We start from the raw sequence: 17,532 nt of genomic DNA, 5'->3' as shown, positions 1-17,532 counted from the left end.
TGGGCTTGTAGGTGCAAGCACTGTATCCGGATCAAGGTTGCACGTTTTCATCAGGCGACGCCGTCGCCGTTGATCAGGTCCCGCACCTCGCAACAGATCTGCTGCCCAATGCTTAACCTGGTATCCATCCATCTTCAAGGGAGAAATCCAGGCTCTGACGAGGTGGATGAAGGGGAGGGACTCCGAGGGAGCCCTGCGCCTGGTGGTTGGGCCGTGGGACTGGTGGCAGAAACCCGGCAACATTGGAGTTTCATTGCAGGAACAGGTCCCCACATGCTTTGTGCCTAGATTTGTCACAGATTGCCGCCACTGGTTAATCCTGACACTGCAACACACTGCAACACGCTGCAACACACTGCAATACACTGCAATACACCCACGACTGATTTGTACGGATGCTGCCATCACGTCAACCATGTGCTCGCACTCCGTGCGCACGACACGCGCCATTCCTCGTACCAGACAAAGGGCACGAATACGGGAGCACTTTCATTAGGTTTAAAATTAAACCATCTTTTTGCCGTGGAAATCCATCATTTTTAGTAATAATGCCATCTGCCAACCAATGTCAAGGCCTTCGCCTTCGCGTCTTGCTCTTGTTTCGTTTTGTTCGCTCTGTTTTACTTTGCCCATTGAAAGACGCCCGATGATGATCTGCGGCGCCGTAATCCCTTGGTCGAGCATGTCTGATGCTTTACAAGAGGTACTCCGTTAGGTTTCTGAACTTCAAAAGTGTGAGTCCAATGACGACTTCTGTTGCCCCTTTGCCCCACCTTCATTTCCTGCCCCGAGTACGGAGCCCATGCGCTGTGCCGTTGAAAACCCGGAAGCAGAAGGCACGCCCGACAGTCCACTGCCCTGCCTGCCTGCCTATTGCTGCTGGCTGCTTCCGCCAATCAGCAGTCATGTGCAGTACCCCGAACCAACGACGAAAGCAAGACACAGACAGACAAGACACAGACAGACAAGACACACAAGACACAGACACAAGACACAGACAGACAAGACACTGACAAGACACTGACAAGACAGTCAAGCAAGACGCAGGTAAGACGCAAGCAAGACACTGACTACCTACCTAACCTGGCTGACAGCAAGGATAGAAATCGGGTAAGCAACTTGGTTCATACCGAGTCAACCTTTTCCTCTGACTACACCTACCTCGTCCAGTTGTCATTTGTTTTCCGCTTCTCACGTCCCCGACCCTCTTGCCACCCGTCGCTCCGTGTCAGCTTTCCATCGTCAACAAACATCAGCATCATGACCCGTCAGTGCGCGTGGAGAGCACGCTCAGACACCCTCTGTCACCATGCATTGAAACAGCCAGTGAGTGACTGACGAGACCAGGAGAAAGGCCAAGTACACGTCAACGGACGGCATCTCACCGTGCAGAGGCGGCAGATCTGTGACTTGTGGCATTTTCGATGCGAGTCACGGTCGAACACAGAGGCGGCTGCGATCATTACATTACCTACCGGCTGTTCAGGTTACCAGCCCCCCACCCTCTGCTCTTTGCGTCCCTTATAAGGATATGTGGCATAGCACCGCTGCTTGCTTGCTGCACATGCCTGCCCTTGCCGAGGCTTAATATGCTCGCTCCCATGCATTGACCGTTGCGCATAAAAGGCCGACATCAATTGCGGACACCATCCTGAACATTCGCGTTCATGTTCAGCAAGGCTTACCATTCCTTGTACGGAAATACATCTACTCCCAACCCATGCCAGTGGATCATATACCGGCTATTAATCTAGACGGGGAAAGCAATGTCATTGGACTGGCGCGTCGTGCAATCTCGGGACAGTGAGCATGAACCTTCCTGCTGCCGATGCCACCTGGACTCTGCATTTTCGTAGTCAGCGATCCCGGACAGATATCACCAGCATGCCTCGAAATCGGAGGGCGGTTGGACACCTAGCTGTCCAACGTCGGGATTTTTGTCATCCTTTGTCGACAGAGAACTCTTGTAGCCGTACACAGTTGTACGCCGTACACAGTTGTACGCGGAAGACCAGGCTTAATGGAACCCAACTATCCCTCGCCTCGAACCAAACCTTGCCTTGTTACGACTATTTGGAAGGTCTATTCTCCATCATCATTTTGTTTCTCATTCTTCTTTTGCGGCCCCATGTCCTTCAAAGGCGAGTCCCGAAAGAAACCCGAGACAATCGGCCGAGTATATTAATATGCAGTTTCTTGATTGCAGCCTTCTACGCATCAAAAGGTTGGTACATGTTGGAATGTAGAGGCACAAGTCTTGGCCTATACATGGTGGCATACTGAATAAGCTCTTTTGTGCCAACTTGCTGACTTGGTCCGTGTGCTACTAAATAGTACTGACCTTTGCAAAACTTGCCGATGATACCCAAGCCCGCGTCTGACGGGCTTACACGACCAACGCTTGACCAGGACACGGTTTGCTCCTAAAGTTATAGACCTTGGTCTCAAGCACGTTTCAATGATGGAGCAGCAGTTTCGGCCTCTTGTGGAAGCAAGTAGATAGAACGGGGTCACGGCGGATTCGTCAAGGTATATCCCGCCCAAAATACTGACTTCGTTTGATGATGTTTTTTTCCACGTGCAGGTGCTGACGGTGATTTGCTCCATATACTTTGCTTGTCAAGCTATTGAGCATCATTTTGATTACAACACACTTGTCGAACTAGGAACGACGATAGGTCCCAGCAGCGGCTTTAGCCTCTGACATGTCCTGACAAGTATTTACCATACCGTCTGTCTAGGTAACGATCATGCGAGCAATAGCTGCGGCAAGCCGAAGCCGGCACAGGACGCCTCTTTACCTGCGCTGTGAAAAGCAGAGAAAGCAGAGGTTACGTCACAAGTCGATTACATGCATGTTGTCACCAATCGTAGGGATGGAAGGGATAAACCAGTTGCCCTCGTCTCAACCAAAATCAACGCCGTTGCATTTCTAGCACAGGCCTACTCTGTACTTCTGGGTGGTTTGAGGCTATTGGTTGATGAGCTCACAAAAGCCTTGCCCCAGCGAAACCCCAGCGCAACCCCAGCATGGCACACAGGGCTGGCTATATTGCGGAAATGCAAACTGCAGCAGTTTAGCATGAGGGAGCACGTTACCAGGGCGGCGTTGGAGATGCAGGTGGAGGAGGGTGTGACGGAAAGGGTGCGCAAAAGCAAGGGTTTTTCGTTGGTACGAGGTGAAGCCAAGATGGACACACAAAACGACGGAGCTTGGCCATGAAACTCGTCGGCTCTTGCAGTCTTTTTCCTTTTTTTTTTTTTTTTTTCAAGACCGGTTTGTAGTCGTTTTCGCCGTACATACCGTCCTCATGGCTGATGCGAAAAACCACGGGGGGCGGGGGGTCTCAATCTCGCTCAAAGTCATCTCCATCACAGCTACGGCTCTATATGTGACTTTGACTAGCAAGAGGAAGCAGGAAGCGGCGGACACGCGTTTGCCTGCCGAGTCTTGGACATCAGCTTTAACTTGGCTTGGCCATCACCACGTTGTTGCGTTGGATTCGTCGTCTTTCCGTCCCGGGCGAGCGCCGAGCGGGATTTCACTTGAAATATACACTCACGACGCAGTATCGCCTTCGCTGCGGAAAATACAAGAAAGGCGAATGCCCTCGTTCAGCACAGCACAGCACAGCACAGCACAGCTCACATCGATGGCGTCTTGTGCCACGCCCCCTCCTTGTCTAAAAGGGAGAGGGAAAAGCATTCATCGGATTCTTCGGCAGCGAGCGAGACGAGGGGACAAGATCCAAGGTGGTTGCTTTTAACCCGATTTTGGCAAAGTGCCACCGAGTACAGGATCCCGTATTTTATTCCGCCGTGTCCCCTGTGTCACGATGGCCCCTTTGATCCAGCCGGCAGGTTTGGAAGGGGAACGGTGCCCCAGGGTCAGCCGAGGGGCGCGATGAGGCTTTTGAACCTTTGCACCACCTTCTTTTCCCAACTTTCCGGACCAGGCAGCACGTTGTGCGAGGGAAGACGAGCAAGGAGATGTAGCGGGGGGAGGCCCGTGTGAGGTGATACGGGCAGATGATGGGAGGAGGACTTGCGCAGAAACCGGCACGTGGGTTGTCCGCCTGCATACGAGACTTGGGGAGTTTTCCCTGCGGTGTTATCGCCAACTTTACGAGGCTAGGACAAGGCAAACCACGGCAATGCTGGACAAGCTGGGCAAGCTGGACAAGCATGAGTAGCAAAGCAAACATTTCATTCACATCGTCAACCTGGTGGAATTGATGCCACGAGAGCCCAAACCCCTTTCGAGACATGATGTTGTGCCGGCCCGAGGGACATTTTAGACTTTGCGGCCGCCGAAGACACACAAAAGCAAGCACGCACCCCGGCCCTTTCCGGAGAGCAGGGAAGCAAGGAAGCAAGAAAGCAAACAAGAGAGGAAGACAGGCAGACAACGTGGCTGCGGCAACGCAATTTCAACATCCATCCCCCATGCACAATGCGACGGGAACAGCAATTTCTCGTCACGCAGTCGCTCATCTCGAGGTTTGTACGGAGCGGGCACGCCCATATCGACACCGACGCAGGCCCGCAGCGCAGCTTCCCAACCAAGAGGATCGAGAAGCGCGAGCGCGACGCGGCAGACAAAAGCAAGCCAACGACGGGGGATGGTGCCCATGCCACCCGGGAGTGCTGCAGTGCAGCCCCGAGCGCGATGCGATGCGATGCGATGCGATGCGATGCGCATGCTGCGTCGCGCATTGAGGGATCCCTGCCGCAAACGGCGCGGGATGCGAGCCAGAGAAGGTGGCCCTAGACTAGAGAGAGAGAGAAGAGAAGAACGGGGGGGGGGGGGGGGGGGGGAGAAAGAAAAAAGAAAACAAAGAAATAAAGAAATAAAGAAAAAAAGAAAATAGGCCCATAAAAAAAATAAAAAGGGAACAAGTACGGGACAGAGGGTGAATCGAGATAAACAAGGACCAGAGTCAGACGCGCTGCCTGGGCCCTGTGCGGTGCGGTGCAGTGCGGTGCAGTGCGGTGCAGTGCGGTGCAGTGCGGTGCAATGCAACATACAGGTAGGTACCTGGTACAAGCATGTACCCCCATGAACGCTTGGCAGGGCCTGTAGTCCGTACCTAGTAAAGCCATGTCCAGATGTCCCCAGCCAGACTAAAAGCCCCAAAGTCATCAATTCAAGGACTGACTGGTCGCTGAAATAGAAATTGGACGCCAGAACCAGTCCAGGTACATGCGTACCTCCCAAGAGAGCGGGGCAGCGAGCAAGTACCAGCCAAGTCCCGAGTACCAGGGCAGCCCAAAGCAGCCTGTCGGACCCGCAACGTAACCGCCTTGTCAAGCTCTCATCATGCGAGCTTTGCAACACGTGGGTTTTGTGTGATATCACATGTGCGGCATTTAATATCACCAAGCTCCGCGGTCATTCTCACATCACACCCGCGCGCGGCTGCCGGCGGCCGCGCGCCCCCTCGTGTTTTGTTTCTATTTTGTTTTTTTTTATTTCCCTCTTTTTTTTTTTTTTTTAGCTGAAGAGAAGAAGGAAAATAGATGAAAAGTAATGGTGGTGGTGATGGTAATAATAGAAACCTTCTAATGGCCCGGAAGCCCCGGGGGGGGGGGGGGGGTGGGGAGGGGCGCGAGAGGCTTCTTGGCGCCCAGCCAGCCGGTTGGCTTGGGGGCTGGGTACAGCGCGGGTGGTGCTGCGTAGGTACCCGGTACGTAGGTGCCTGGCTGTTGCGGCTGCGCTGGCAAGTCGGCTGTGGGCAGCTGTTGGCAGCAGTGGGCTGATTGTCTGACTGTACTGGGGTCGTGGGCCCAGGCGCTATCAACCGGCCTTGAAGACGACATTATGGTTTTGTTTCTTGCTCGTCTTGCATCGCGTCTTCTTCTCCTCTAGTTAATTTCCATCGTTGCTGCGCGAGTCGGTACCATCCTGTGCAGCCGCATCAGTCCTGTCCTGTCCTGTCCTGTCTGGTCCTCGACCCACACACCTACACACCCCTTTTCCTTTTCCGCAAAGAAAAAACCTCTCCCGGGGCGCGCGGGCCCAGCCACCCCTCGCGTCCGCGACAATCCGTGTCAACTCGGCTGGACAGGGAAATTGAGTCATTGCCTCGCCCAAACAGCTTACGCCGCGCTACGCCTGTCCCGGTCCCTTGTTCGTCTGGGCTGCGGAGGAGCTTTGAGAGTAGCAGCGTGCGTGAGCTTTTCTAAATGCCAGGAAGCTGCCGTACCCACAAGTGATGGTGAGGTGTGGGAGCCGGCATCTACCGCGGTCCGTGCAAACAGACAGACGCCCCAGACGGGCTTCCGATTTATTACTCTCTGTCGGTCAGCCTCTTGTGCCGATATTACTGTGATTCTGTACGGAGTACCGAGCACGGAGTTGCGGCCTCGCCATGACAATCTGCAATCTCCCCTTGGCAACCCCCCCGGCTTTTCTCGTCTTAATACCCCCCCCCACCTGGGGACTCGGATGTGAACGGATCGACGACTCCCTCCAGGCTTCTCTGGAGGCTTTCCCCACTTGCCTTGGCCACGATGATGTCTTGTTTCTTGTTTCTGTAGGAAGAAAGGGCTGGACTTTGCGCTCTGCCGGTTTTGACGGACAAGCCTAATTTCGTCGCAAGTTGCCAAGATTTACGAGAGAACCAATGGATGCCGTAGGCCCAACAGGTTTTCCTGAAATACTCGTCCAAGGAGAGACAAGGGAAAAGGAAAACAGGAAAAAGAAAACAGTCATCAGAGACCCTCACCCGCAGACGTCATGACGCCCCCGTATCCGCCCCCGGCACCAAGTCCGCTATCCGACTCGGCACGCTGCATTATTAGCACGCGTCGTACCTTGGTGCTTGGGTCGGACTGGCTTGGCTACGGAGCACAATGACGCGCTTCGCAGCCCAGCTGGAGAAATCATGCACCGTCACCAGGGCCTGGCTCGCATTGGACGGGCGTGCCGCCTGCTGCCAGTGCTTGCCGCCAGTGCCTGCTGCCAAGTTGCAATCCCCCTTCCCCTGATCAGCCACAATGAGCCCCTGACGTTGGATGAAGGACGTACATGGGGGGGGGGGGGGGTGAGTGAGCGTGCGAGCAAAGGATTTGGGAGTCATTTGAGCAGAGAAGGGGAAAAAGAATTAGATATATATAAAATAAAAATAGTAAATAAAAGAAAACAAAGAAAACAAAGAAAGAGCGAAAAGGTAAGATTACAGGCACCCCGCTCCGTCCCCATCCGGTCGCATGATTGGCCGCCAAGGGAATTTCGGGTTTCGATTTGTGTTGTGCCGGGATAGGGATTCGAATTCAATTCATGCATTTGCCTCGACGATGCATATCCGGTCGGGAAGGGGAGGGGGTGTAGCAAAAAAAGGAAAGAAAAGAAAAGAGAAAAGAAGAAAACAAGATAAAAAGAAAAAAAAAGAACAGGAAAAAGGTGTGGATAAGACGAGGGAAAAGACCAGGGCGGGAGGGGGCTGCTGGCGCCGAGGCTTGCCGCGCTTAAGCGCGAGCTGTTGTCTTGGTGTCTTGTCTTGCCTGGGCTTGCCAAGGTTGAAGCTCTTGGTACGGAGACGACATTACCGAGGGGACATTACCAATCAACACTACCAGCCAACACTACCAGCCAACACTACCGAGTCAGCGTCGCCGAGCCAACATTACCAAGCCAACATTGCCAAGTCTACAACTCCGTAGCTGCCAGCTTACCGCGTCATGCTGCCGGCGTCAACGTACGTCAGCCGCCCTGCGCCAACGCGCTTCGCAGGTTACTTGGCGCGCGGCCCATTCATTTGAATTGGTGCGCAGACAAATTGAACCCCACCATGATTGGACGGCCGGGTCGCTCCTTCTTCTCCGTGCTTCTTCTTCTTCTTCTTCTTCTCTGCGAGACTTACATCTCATTCGCGTAGCGCCAGACCAGGCCGTTGCCCCGAGTTGGCACCGGCTTCCACGGACTCCGAATCTGCCGTCGGTTTTCAACCTGGCCCACCATTTTCGAAAGCGGCGGAGACGATGCTGTTTACGCTTTGCAAACTGTGTTTTGGCTTGTTGGGGGCATCGGACGCGGTGGTTTCGGCGAGTTTTTGTTGTTGTTGTTTTTTGTTGTTTTTTGTTTTTTTGTTTTTTTTTTTCCCTTCACCACCTCGCTTCCGACGCCCACGTGGTCAGGGCGAGCAGCGGGTTTGAGCCGTGGAGGCGTTCGGTTCGCAAGGGGCACACGAGGCTCGGGGATGGGACAATGATGATGCAGTTAGGTCGGGAAGGGGGGCCTGGCGTCTCCTCGTCGATGGGAACCAGTTGGGGGGGAAGGGGGGCCTGTGAGGTTGTTTTCCATGGGTGACATCGGCATCCTGGCTGCCAAGTGTGAGTTGCTTGCTGCCTCGAGACGGCACCTGGGGGAAACGGTCTGGTCTGCTGTAAGGCTGTAAGCAGGGCGCGGGACGCTGGAGTCGGATGCAAGCTCAGGCCCGGCCCGTGTAGGGCTGAGATTGATGCCGGCCATGCCGGCCTTGCTGGCCTTGCTGGCCTTGCTGGTCCTTGCTGGCCTTGCTGGTCCTTGCTGGCCTTGCTGGTCCTTGCTGGTCCTTTGTGTCTGGTGCCGTGCCTTGTTCGACGCAGATGCCCTGGTCCTGGGATGCCGTGTGCTGTGCTGTGCTGTGCTGTGCTGTGCTGTCTGGTGCCTTGCGGCTATCTGCCACCTGCCTGCCACCTGCCACCTGCAGCCCCAGGTCCCAGCCCATACCCATCCATCCATCCATCATCTCCACACTCTTCCAGAAGACTTTCAGACGTTCCAGCCGCTGGCGCCAATCTTTTTTTTTTTTCTTTTTTTTTTTTTTTGACGCCATTCCCACTCGCCGCTGACAGCGGAGAGCTTCAGATCTATGCCCGTTGTAGCCCATCCCTGCTTCTCAATAGACAGTCACCAAAAGCCGCCTGCCCTGCCCGGCAGGGGGGTGTCGTCGTGAAAAGCCAACGCCTCTTTCGACTACTTGAGACGACGCAGATTCGACCGGATTGCCCCGGGCCACGACAGCCGGGTCGACATCATCAGCACTTGATAGCAAAAGACTACGGTAGATTCAAACGGCCTAAGTACGGAGCACATGTCTGGCTGTCACCGTTGCTCAGTTTGCCGGCTGAGAGAAGAAAAGAAGGACGGGGGAAAACACCTACCCTATGCCAATCTACCAGGACAGCAATCTACCCATCGAGCCCCATGGTCCACCGAGGAAAATACCATGTACAAAGAAAGCAGTGCCTGCCGTCGAGCAGGCAAAGGGGCGCATGGCCCTCATGTCCTGTCTAGGCTCGTCGGAAGAGCGGACCGCCTACGCCATGGGATGGATGCCAGGGACATGGATCATGGATCCGTGCTCTGGCTGCTCAGGGGGAGGGAGTCATGGGAGTCATGGGAGTCAGGGGCCCCTCGCGCTGCTTCTCGATATGGGGGGGGGGGGGGGGGGGGGGTCACCCGCCATGATGCCTGCCATGTGTGCGTATGTGCGTGCGTGTGTGTGTGTGTGTGAGCGAGCGAGCTTGACCTGCATGGATTCTGCCGCCAACCTGGGAAATAACACTTTCTTTTCTCCTTTTCTTTCCCTCTTTTTATTATTAATTTTTTTTAGCCTTTTTATTTTACACATGCTTTGTCAATTTACGAAACAGATCCGGACATGAACATGGAGACCTGCTCCAGCCATCCAGTGTCACCCAAAAAACTTGAGCAGCTGGCAGGACCAGCATGGGATGCAGCGGCCAGTCGCTGATTGGCCAGGGCCGGCGCGGCAAACGGGGGACAAACTGTCACAGGAGCGGATGAAACTTCCCTTTCTAGCGGCCCCACCCCCAGCCACTTGCTTGGTCATTAGTGGGGGGAGTGGGGGGAGTGGGAGGGGGTGCCTGGGGTGCTGCGTCGCAGCGGAGGCAATTCCGTGCAAAGAAGCGCCGACTCCGCCCGGCCGTTGGGCAATTTCATCCAGCCAGCCTCCAGCCTCCAGCCTCCATAGCAGAAAAAAAAAAAAAAAAAGAGTGACCGGTCTGGTCTGGTCGCTGCGGAGTGCGGACGTAGAGTCGCTAGACTCACTGCCCGGCAAATCCCCCATTGCCTGCCTGCCTGCCTGCCGTCCACCGTCCACCAACAGACACGCCGACCTGCAGGTGTGATGCGACTCCGTTTGAGTTTTGTCGCGCAACCGTCTGGAGACGCGTCTTGGCGTGCCGATAGACCACCACCACATGCAGGCAGGCACCTTCCGCGCGCCGGTGCTAGTTCTGGTTCTGGTTCTGGTGATAATGGTTGAGAGCGCGGGCAGCATGACGACGGCAATAAAAAGTAAAAAATACAAAAATTAAAATTAAGATTAAAAAAGGAACGGGTCCGCGCGCAGCTTTCTTTCCCCAAGGATTGCGGAATTGCGGATCGGTACGGAGCAGGTGTAACGGCGTAACGGAGCTGGTTCCCTTGGGTGGCTTACCTAACCTAACCTGGTGGTAGACGGTACGGAGTAGAACCACAGGCACGAAAGCTTATCAGCGTCAATGGCTTGCGTCATCTGAACCGCCCCTCCCCCCACCCCTTTTTCAACCGGACCCTTCTAACTGGATTGGGGTTGTTTTGGCGCTAACCAGTTGGCTCCCGTCGCTCCGAGCCAAAAGAGCTGGCGCCACACACGGCAGCATAACGGGATGAGGTTGGGAAGGAGCAAAGGAGGGAGGGACCTATCTGAGGCCATTCCAAAGCCCGTTCATATGCAGTCATCATTACGGGATGCAATGAACCCAATTAACCCGTTACAGGAGCAAGGCCGTTTCTCCGGTTTTCCTACCAGAGGGGTTTTTTTTTTTTTTTTTTTTTTTTAATTTTTATTTTGCCCCCCCTTTCTCTCTGTCTTGTCGCCCGCGTCTCGGGGCAGGTTGCAATGATGCTGCTCTGGCTTGTGCTGAGGCTGTTGACAAATTGATGATGCTCAAGACCAACGTGATATGGATGATGGCCTTGCAATTCGGGTCCGTATGTGACTGGCAGCGCAACTCCTGGCAGTCAGTCTGGTGTCAACTGTTTTGCACATGTACTGCCAGCTGTTGACACTCCTACGCGGAGCAACCAGCAAAAGGTTCAACGGTAATAAAAGGGGACTTCCGGTTGGGTTCACTCTCCCTCCCCGGCCGCCGTACCTCACATGTACACAGCACCATCATCTCCCCCCCTCGCACCCCCTCCCCTCCCCTCCCCTCCCCCCTGTGCTCCTTCCGCGCCGAAGGACGGGACCATACTGTACAAGCCAACTGAAACTATTCTCTCCTTCTCGCTTCTTGCTCTTCTCCCAAACCTTTGCCATCAGCCTCCGGTCCTGGCAAGTGCTGCTACAACGTCCTCGAAGCCGACCAATCTCGCACCAATACTGCCTCATCTCGCACGAGTCGCTGGCCTTGCTTGCACGATCCTTCGCCGGCCGTGCCGTGGGCCCCCAGAAGGGAAAGAAAGAGGCTTGTTGGAGGTCATGGTCGCATTGTTACCTTTTCCAGCCGCCTCACAAAGCACCCTTCCAGCGAGTCTGTCTCATCGGCATACGACAATTCCAGCAACGGCAGCGGAATAGGCGCCGTCTCTTTGCAAGACACTCACTCGAGTTCGTCCTCATCGTCGCTTGTTTCACGTCGTTTCGCTGTGCCCATTCGAGTTGCGAGCCAGAGTTTCATCCAGTTTGTCGACGCAGCCGTCAAAGCGCCAGCCTGCCGTGCCCTCCATCATCCACATCCACACACACAATACAGTCTTGCCTCGGATTCACCAGCCAGCACTCCGTACTGCCGTCAATCACTGTCGCTTCGGCCCCCTCCCCCCTTCACCCCTCACTAGTGGGAGTTTGGCGGGACTTTTAGGTACGGATGGCCTCCTCTCTCCTTCTTGGTCGGGCAGGGCTGATGCCAAGTGCCTACCGTTGACCTTTTTTTTTTCGTCCTTCTTTTTCTTTTTTCTTGTCCCTCTCTCGTTCCGGGCCAGCGCTGACCTTGGCTCTCGGCCTTTGCCCATCAGGCGCCAGTTTTGCTCCGAAACCAAAAGGAAATCAGACGACATTCGAAAAGCCTCGGGAATATCATTAGGAAAATTGCCGCGGGCGTAGTCGAGGTAAGATCACTGCTCTCTTGTATTGCCATGCACACACACTTCATCATTGCCGATGCCGCAAACCATGGATGGGGCGCAAGACCCCAGTGGTGGGCTTCTCGACTAGTCAGGAACCGCTAGTTGCCGATGGCCTTCAGCCTCAATTTGCTCTGATGTCTCTGCGTACATATTGGCTCCACGGTGCATTGTGCGGTGCGAGCTTCAAACGCATCTGGGCGAAACTGGCCAAGCAACTCAGGAACAACCAACCCCCCGTGGTCTTTTTTTTTTTTTTTTTTTTTCCTCCGTCGCCCCCTGTCCGCCCTGCCCCCCCCTCCCCCCCCTCTCTCCCCCCATTCCCTTCTCCTTTCCCTTCCCTCCCCACCACCCTTTGTGTACCAGTGACCCTAGTCTTGTTACCCGCCTCGGCGTTGGAGCTTTGGGGTGGTGCCGATTTGTCGGAATCGTTAGTCCCCGTTGTTCGGTGCTCTGGAGAGGGTCTTCTTTCTTGGGTGGTGGCTCCGGTATGCCATGTTGGCAGAATACCCAGCCAGTGCCTGACCATGTTTTGAATCCATGTTCACAAAAGCCTACTACCGGTTCGGTAGTTCAAGGTAACCCGGTCAGCGTGCCATGCCGTTCCCAGCTTCAGTTGCTTGGCAAAGATGCCGCCACAAGCATGCGACCAGGAACCCGCCTTCTTCGCCATTCCTTGAACATTGTCGTGTCCGAGGACAGGAAGCTGACGGTTCCATGAACGATGAAAAAAAGTGCCCACCCCAGCTCAAGAACCACAGCGCAAAAGACTTTTCCGCTTCTGCTTGTCCTGTGCTCAGCTTGGACTCCATCCTTGGTATGTGCAACATGCGCCTTGGGCCCAAGTAACACCTGCATGACCGAGGGCTGCGCAGCATACATGACTTGATTTGCTGCTCACAACAACTACGTTCTGAGTGCCCTCTTTCGCGACTAATTGCCACGGATACACGGTCACGGACTGTGCAACCGGGTCGCTTCTTCGCCCATCAACCCTTGCCCACCAGCGTCAGCGTCGCCCACCCTGCATGGATGGAGCTAATCTGCAAGCAGTAGCAACGAGACTGAGTCCATTCAAACCGCCACTCATACTCTATCTGCGTACTCAAAACCTTGTTATATCTCTCGGAAATTGAGACTCAACAAGGCTACGGCTTTCTCTCTTGGCTCTTTTCGAGGACATCTGACGGTGTGTCTTTTTTTTTTTTTTTTGCCTTTTTTTTATGCCCCCCCCCCACAACAAAAATTCATCGTCAAAAAGAGACGAGAATCCCAGTTGCGGAGTATATTGCCACTATATGCATCAGGACAGCATCGTCCGTTCCGGACTGGAGGATGGCCTAAAGCGCTCCAGTCGTTTTTTTTCTTCCTTTTTTTAAGCATGCTGCCCTCTCGACATAATTGCGTCTTTTTACTGATTTCTTGACAGAAAGAAATTTCACTCTCTTGCCGGCTATTGGGCGGAACCCTTGGAAATCTACTTCTCCCAGTCACGCATCCTTCGGCACGTCCAACGCGGAGAAATCACTCAGCAGAGGTGAAGCGTCTGCTAAACAACACGACCGGCTGAAGCTGACCGCGTCGAACAGCTGCTTTCTCAACCCTGCGTCGACTCCATGACGGTGGCAATGGCTTCCCACCCGCAAGTTCGCGGTCACTTCAAAGAAGAGCCGCTTACCGAACCCGTAAGTTGGCCCGTTTCTTGGTCTCACTCGTCCCAGGTTTGTCAAAACGACGATTCTTTCTTTCCCTTGCCTTGTTTGCCGGTGCTCGAGTGTGCACTGGATCTAGCGACAAACAGAATAGCCCCCCATTCGGCATTCTGTCGCTAATGGAAGCTCGAGAACAAGTCCCGAGCATCCATTGAACCCGGTCGCAAGTTTGACCAGCTCAGGACACAACAGTGGGCTCAGCAGCACATCTCCTGTTTCACCTCTGACTAGGGTGACCAGGTCAAGGGCCCGGGGATGGGAGGAGGGAGGGGTATGGGTATGCCTACACTCCTTCGCATCGTTGTTGCGCAAACACCCAGCCGAAAATGTGCATAACAAGACAAGCGCACCAGCTCCTTCTCTCCATCAGCATCAGCTTTGCCGCTGCAACGCTGGCAAATAGCCATGACCCTCGTTGCGATTTAGCTCCATCTACCGAGCGAATATGTCACATGGCTAGGGACAAGGAAGCGGCGCGTTCGAGTTTTGGCAGGGATCCGTGCCCGGCAGCGCCGGCCCTGCTTTCTGCCTCGTACATGTTGCCCCCTCCCCACTTCCTCTGGCGCGTCCGGTTCTCGCTCCTCTTCAAGGAAGGGTAGCTGTCTCCTCAAGAGCACGGCGCGTGAACCAAGACGGCAGTGTGCATCCAGCGGGCCCGGCCTTGCATTGGAACGACGGCCCAAAAGGGTTCAACAATGGGCGATTGAAGTCGTAAGTGCAGGGCAGCTCAGCCTGGCGGCCGCACCAAGTGCAAAAAAAAACACAAAACAAAAAAAAAAGACTCGGCTGGGCTGCCGCGCTTATTTCTCCAGCCCGGTGGGCAACGAAGCGGATACGATGAGAGATGGTGGAGATTAGCAGCTGGCAGCCGGCAGCCAACGCCAACGCCAACGCCATGAGCTCTCTCTCTCTCTCTCCTCTTTAAAAAAAATAAGAAAAAAAAAAGAAAAACCAGCCAAAGTCAGGTCGCACAATTCATGTTGCTGCCCAGTGGGGCCTTTCGTCAAATAAGCAGTCTGTGGCTGTCGAAAGAGCGAGGTGCGCCGAGTGGACCACCAACTCTTTTTCTCTTTGTCACTTCCGTTATCTTGCAACCAGTCAGACAGGTGGAGCTGCTCACTTGGCATTGGCATCAAGAGCTGAGCGGGACAGTGTCACACCGGGTCAAAAAAGACCAAAAGAAAAGAAGGCGGATTGAGCAAGCGCCGTACGCATTCGCATTCGCATGGTCGAAGGTCGAATCCTCCTCACCTTGTCATCGGTAGACTTGCCATCCGAAGAGACGGCTAGGCTAGCTAGTAGGGCTAGGTTGAGCTGGTCGAGACTGGCTCTCTCGGCCGACTCGAAGCAGACAGACGCCAAAAGCCCACCACAGCCCCCAGGCCTTGTCGCGCAGAGCGTGCGCATGCCCTTTCTCTCTTGGGGAAAGTTTTGCATACATCATACATGGTGCCCCCGGGGGAGAAGGGGTCGGGGGGCTAGCATGGAGCCGTGGACCATTTGCATGGTGTCTATTGGGGCATGGACGCGTGCGCGCAGGCACCCCTTGGTCCTTGCCGTCGTCAACAGAATCTACAACAACAAGGGGCCATGAGCAAACACCTAGTGGTGTGCCAGTTCAGAAGCTCTGGGCAAGGGGCGGCAACGGGACATGGTTGCGCTGCGATGCATGGCGACTCCTGGAACTGCATAGGAGGTAGTCAGTCAGTCGGTCGACACCGGCTGCCTTGTCACCACTACCCAGCAGCATCGGCAAGGCACCAACCAGCAACCAGCAAGCAACACCAGCAACAACAGCAACATCAGCAGCAGCGGAAACGTCGTCATCACGTGTTGCTGGGGGACACGGTACATGCCCCATTGTACACCCGCAAGCCCGCAAGCCCGCAAACCCGCAAGCCCGGCGTCATCTCGTTTGCCCGCACCTTGCTGGCTGTGCTGCTACCCACACCGCTTCGCCCCTGTGGCCGCAACCCAACCAGCAAGCGTCAAGAAGCTTCCAAGACGGCACAGCTCAGGACGAAAGCAAAGAAGAGAGGCGAGAGGCGAGAGGCGAGAGTCGGAAGAACGAAAGGCGGAAGAACGAAAGGCGGAAGACGAAAGGCGGACGACGAGAGGCGCCCAGGCGCCACCGACCCAGAGGCCTGCAAAAAGCCCAACCCCGACCTCGTCGTTGAGAGATATTATCAGTCCCCCAGTCCCCCCAGCTCGGGCCAGTCATGATCAGCAAGCGCAAGTCCCGGCTGAATCCTGGTTTCTGCCCTTTTGGCCCCGGTCGTCGACTGCCCTATTGGGCAGCTGGTCCCAAGGATAGCGTTCCCAGGGGGGGGGGAGCCCCAGCTGCTGCGTCTCTTATTGGCTAGTCCCCGTCCGAGAGAGAGGAGGCCCCCTGTCACGTTTCTACCATGCGTTGGCCCATCCCCTCCATCTCCCCCATGGCCCCTCCCATGCGACTCGTTATCCCGCCACCCTCTTTGAGCGCTAGGCCGCCGCCCCAATTACTAGGTGGAATTTGATATTTTGTCGACGCACGCCACACCCCTTGTCCGTGCCCCGCCCCCCCTCCCCCCCCCTTCTCCCGATAATAAGCCTGCCTTTTTTTTTTTACCCTCTTCTTTTTGGCCGTTTTTATGATTTCAAAAAAAAAAAAAGAAAAAAGAAAAAAAGAAAGGCACATGGAAGCCATATCTTTCTTGGCTCCGGTGCTCCTTTCCTTTGGCCTCGAGTTCGCGGGCTCTTTTTTTATTTTATGATTTCTTTTTGGTTTTTTTCCCTCTTCCCTTCCTGCGGCGTTCGTGTCCCCCTCATCTCTTCGACTTTTGCTCTGGCTCTGGGCTGGACCAAAATCAAATATGCGCCTGGAAAGCCCCAAGGTTCGTTATGTATCATATACTCCCGAGTCCTTGTCTTATGTCCCGGCCATCCATCTCTCACTCTCCCACCGCTGCTGCATGGTGGCTTGATGTTTGGGCCCTCTTCCCTCGACCCAAAAGCCAAAGTCCCCCCCCCAAAGTACTGGGCCAGGCCGGCGGAATGGCTGGCGACTTGCGGCTTAGCACAACGGTACGGAGTACATGGTCAGCCCATCTGCATTTACCCACTCCAACTCAAGCTTGCTCGCTCACTCGCTCCTGCGCTACTCCTCCTGTCCATATCACCGCTTTTGCCCTCCGCGTTTTAGCCCGCCGCCGGTCTCTTTTTTTTTTTTTTTTTTTTTTTTTTTTTTTTTTTTTTTTTTTTTTTTTTTTTCTTCCCACATCTTGTCTGGTTCGTTCGGTCGCTGCACCCCATAACGTCTGGTCCATCTTTCTGCTGCTTCCTTTTTGCTTGCCTTTTGCCTCTCGGGACGCGCACGCCAGCGGGGGCTTGCCAATCAAGTCCATCTCAACCCATCTCAACCCATCTCCTTGGGTCAGCAGCTTGGGTCAGCCTGGGTCAGGTCAACCTCGTTCGGTCCGCTCAAGGGTGCCCTAGGCAAAAAGAGCTTGAGCCTTTACAGCCTTTACACAACTCGCGTGCAGAAGCTGCAAGGTTTGCTTTATCCGCGTGGTTGTCCTGGGTCTAGCACGCCTCACCCGTGCTATCCCAGTCCTCACCAGGGGACGGCCCACTCCACCCAGGAGCTCCCCCAGACCATGACACCAGCCAGGGGGGGAATAAAACACCAACGCGTCCTTCTTCCCGTCATCTTTCTGCATCTGC

At 54.8% G+C, this 17,532-nt stretch overlaps 4 protein-coding genes across 4 annotated transcripts; 1 reads left to right on the top strand and 3 right to left on the bottom strand.

The window, feature by feature from the left end:
• Nucleotides 1–4,294: 4,294 nt before the first annotated feature.
• Nucleotides 4,295–4,702, bottom strand: UV8b_04177 (uncharacterized protein; the record flags this gene model as incomplete). The annotated part of the gene is made up of 1 exon (XM_043141675.1): nucleotides 4,295–4,702. The coding sequence occupies one exon, from the start codon at nucleotides 4,700–4,702 to the stop codon at nucleotides 4,295–4,297; it is 408 nt and encodes a 135-aa protein (XP_042997609.1).
• A 3,730-nt stretch (nucleotides 4,703–8,432) lies between these two features.
• UV8b_04176 (uncharacterized protein) lies at nucleotides 8,433–8,873 on the bottom strand (the record flags this gene model as incomplete). The annotated part of the gene is made up of 1 exon (XM_043141674.1): nucleotides 8,433–8,873. One exon carries the CDS (start codon nucleotides 8,871–8,873, stop codon nucleotides 8,433–8,435), a length of 441 nt encoding a protein of 146 aa, XP_042997608.1.
• A 3,785-nt stretch (nucleotides 8,874–12,658) lies between these two features.
• On the top strand, nucleotides 12,659–14,061 carry UV8b_04175 (uncharacterized protein; the record flags this gene model as incomplete). Its single annotated transcript, XM_043141673.1, has 6 exons — nucleotides 12,659–12,696; nucleotides 12,888–12,935; nucleotides 13,172–13,307; nucleotides 13,548–13,655; nucleotides 13,708–13,803; nucleotides 13,969–14,061. The coding sequence occupies 6 exons, from the start codon at nucleotides 12,659–12,661 to the stop codon at nucleotides 14,059–14,061; spliced, it is 519 nt and encodes a 172-aa protein (XP_042997607.1).
• A 1,387-nt stretch (nucleotides 14,062–15,448) lies between these two features.
• On the bottom strand, nucleotides 15,449–15,691 carry UV8b_04174 (uncharacterized protein; the record flags this gene model as incomplete). The annotated part of the gene is made up of 1 exon (XM_043141672.1): nucleotides 15,449–15,691. One exon carries the CDS (start codon nucleotides 15,689–15,691, stop codon nucleotides 15,449–15,451), a length of 243 nt encoding a protein of 80 aa, XP_042997606.1.
• Between the last annotated feature and the right edge of the window lie 1,841 nt (nucleotides 15,692–17,532).

The sequence above is a fragment of the Ustilaginoidea virens genome, chromosome 3 (assembly GCF_000687475.1).
Source record: "Ustilaginoidea virens chromosome 3, complete sequence".
Classification (NCBI taxonomy): domain Eukaryota; kingdom Fungi; phylum Ascomycota; class Sordariomycetes; order Hypocreales; family Clavicipitaceae; genus Ustilaginoidea; species Ustilaginoidea virens.
This window is presented reverse-complemented; position numbering and strand designations above follow the sequence as displayed.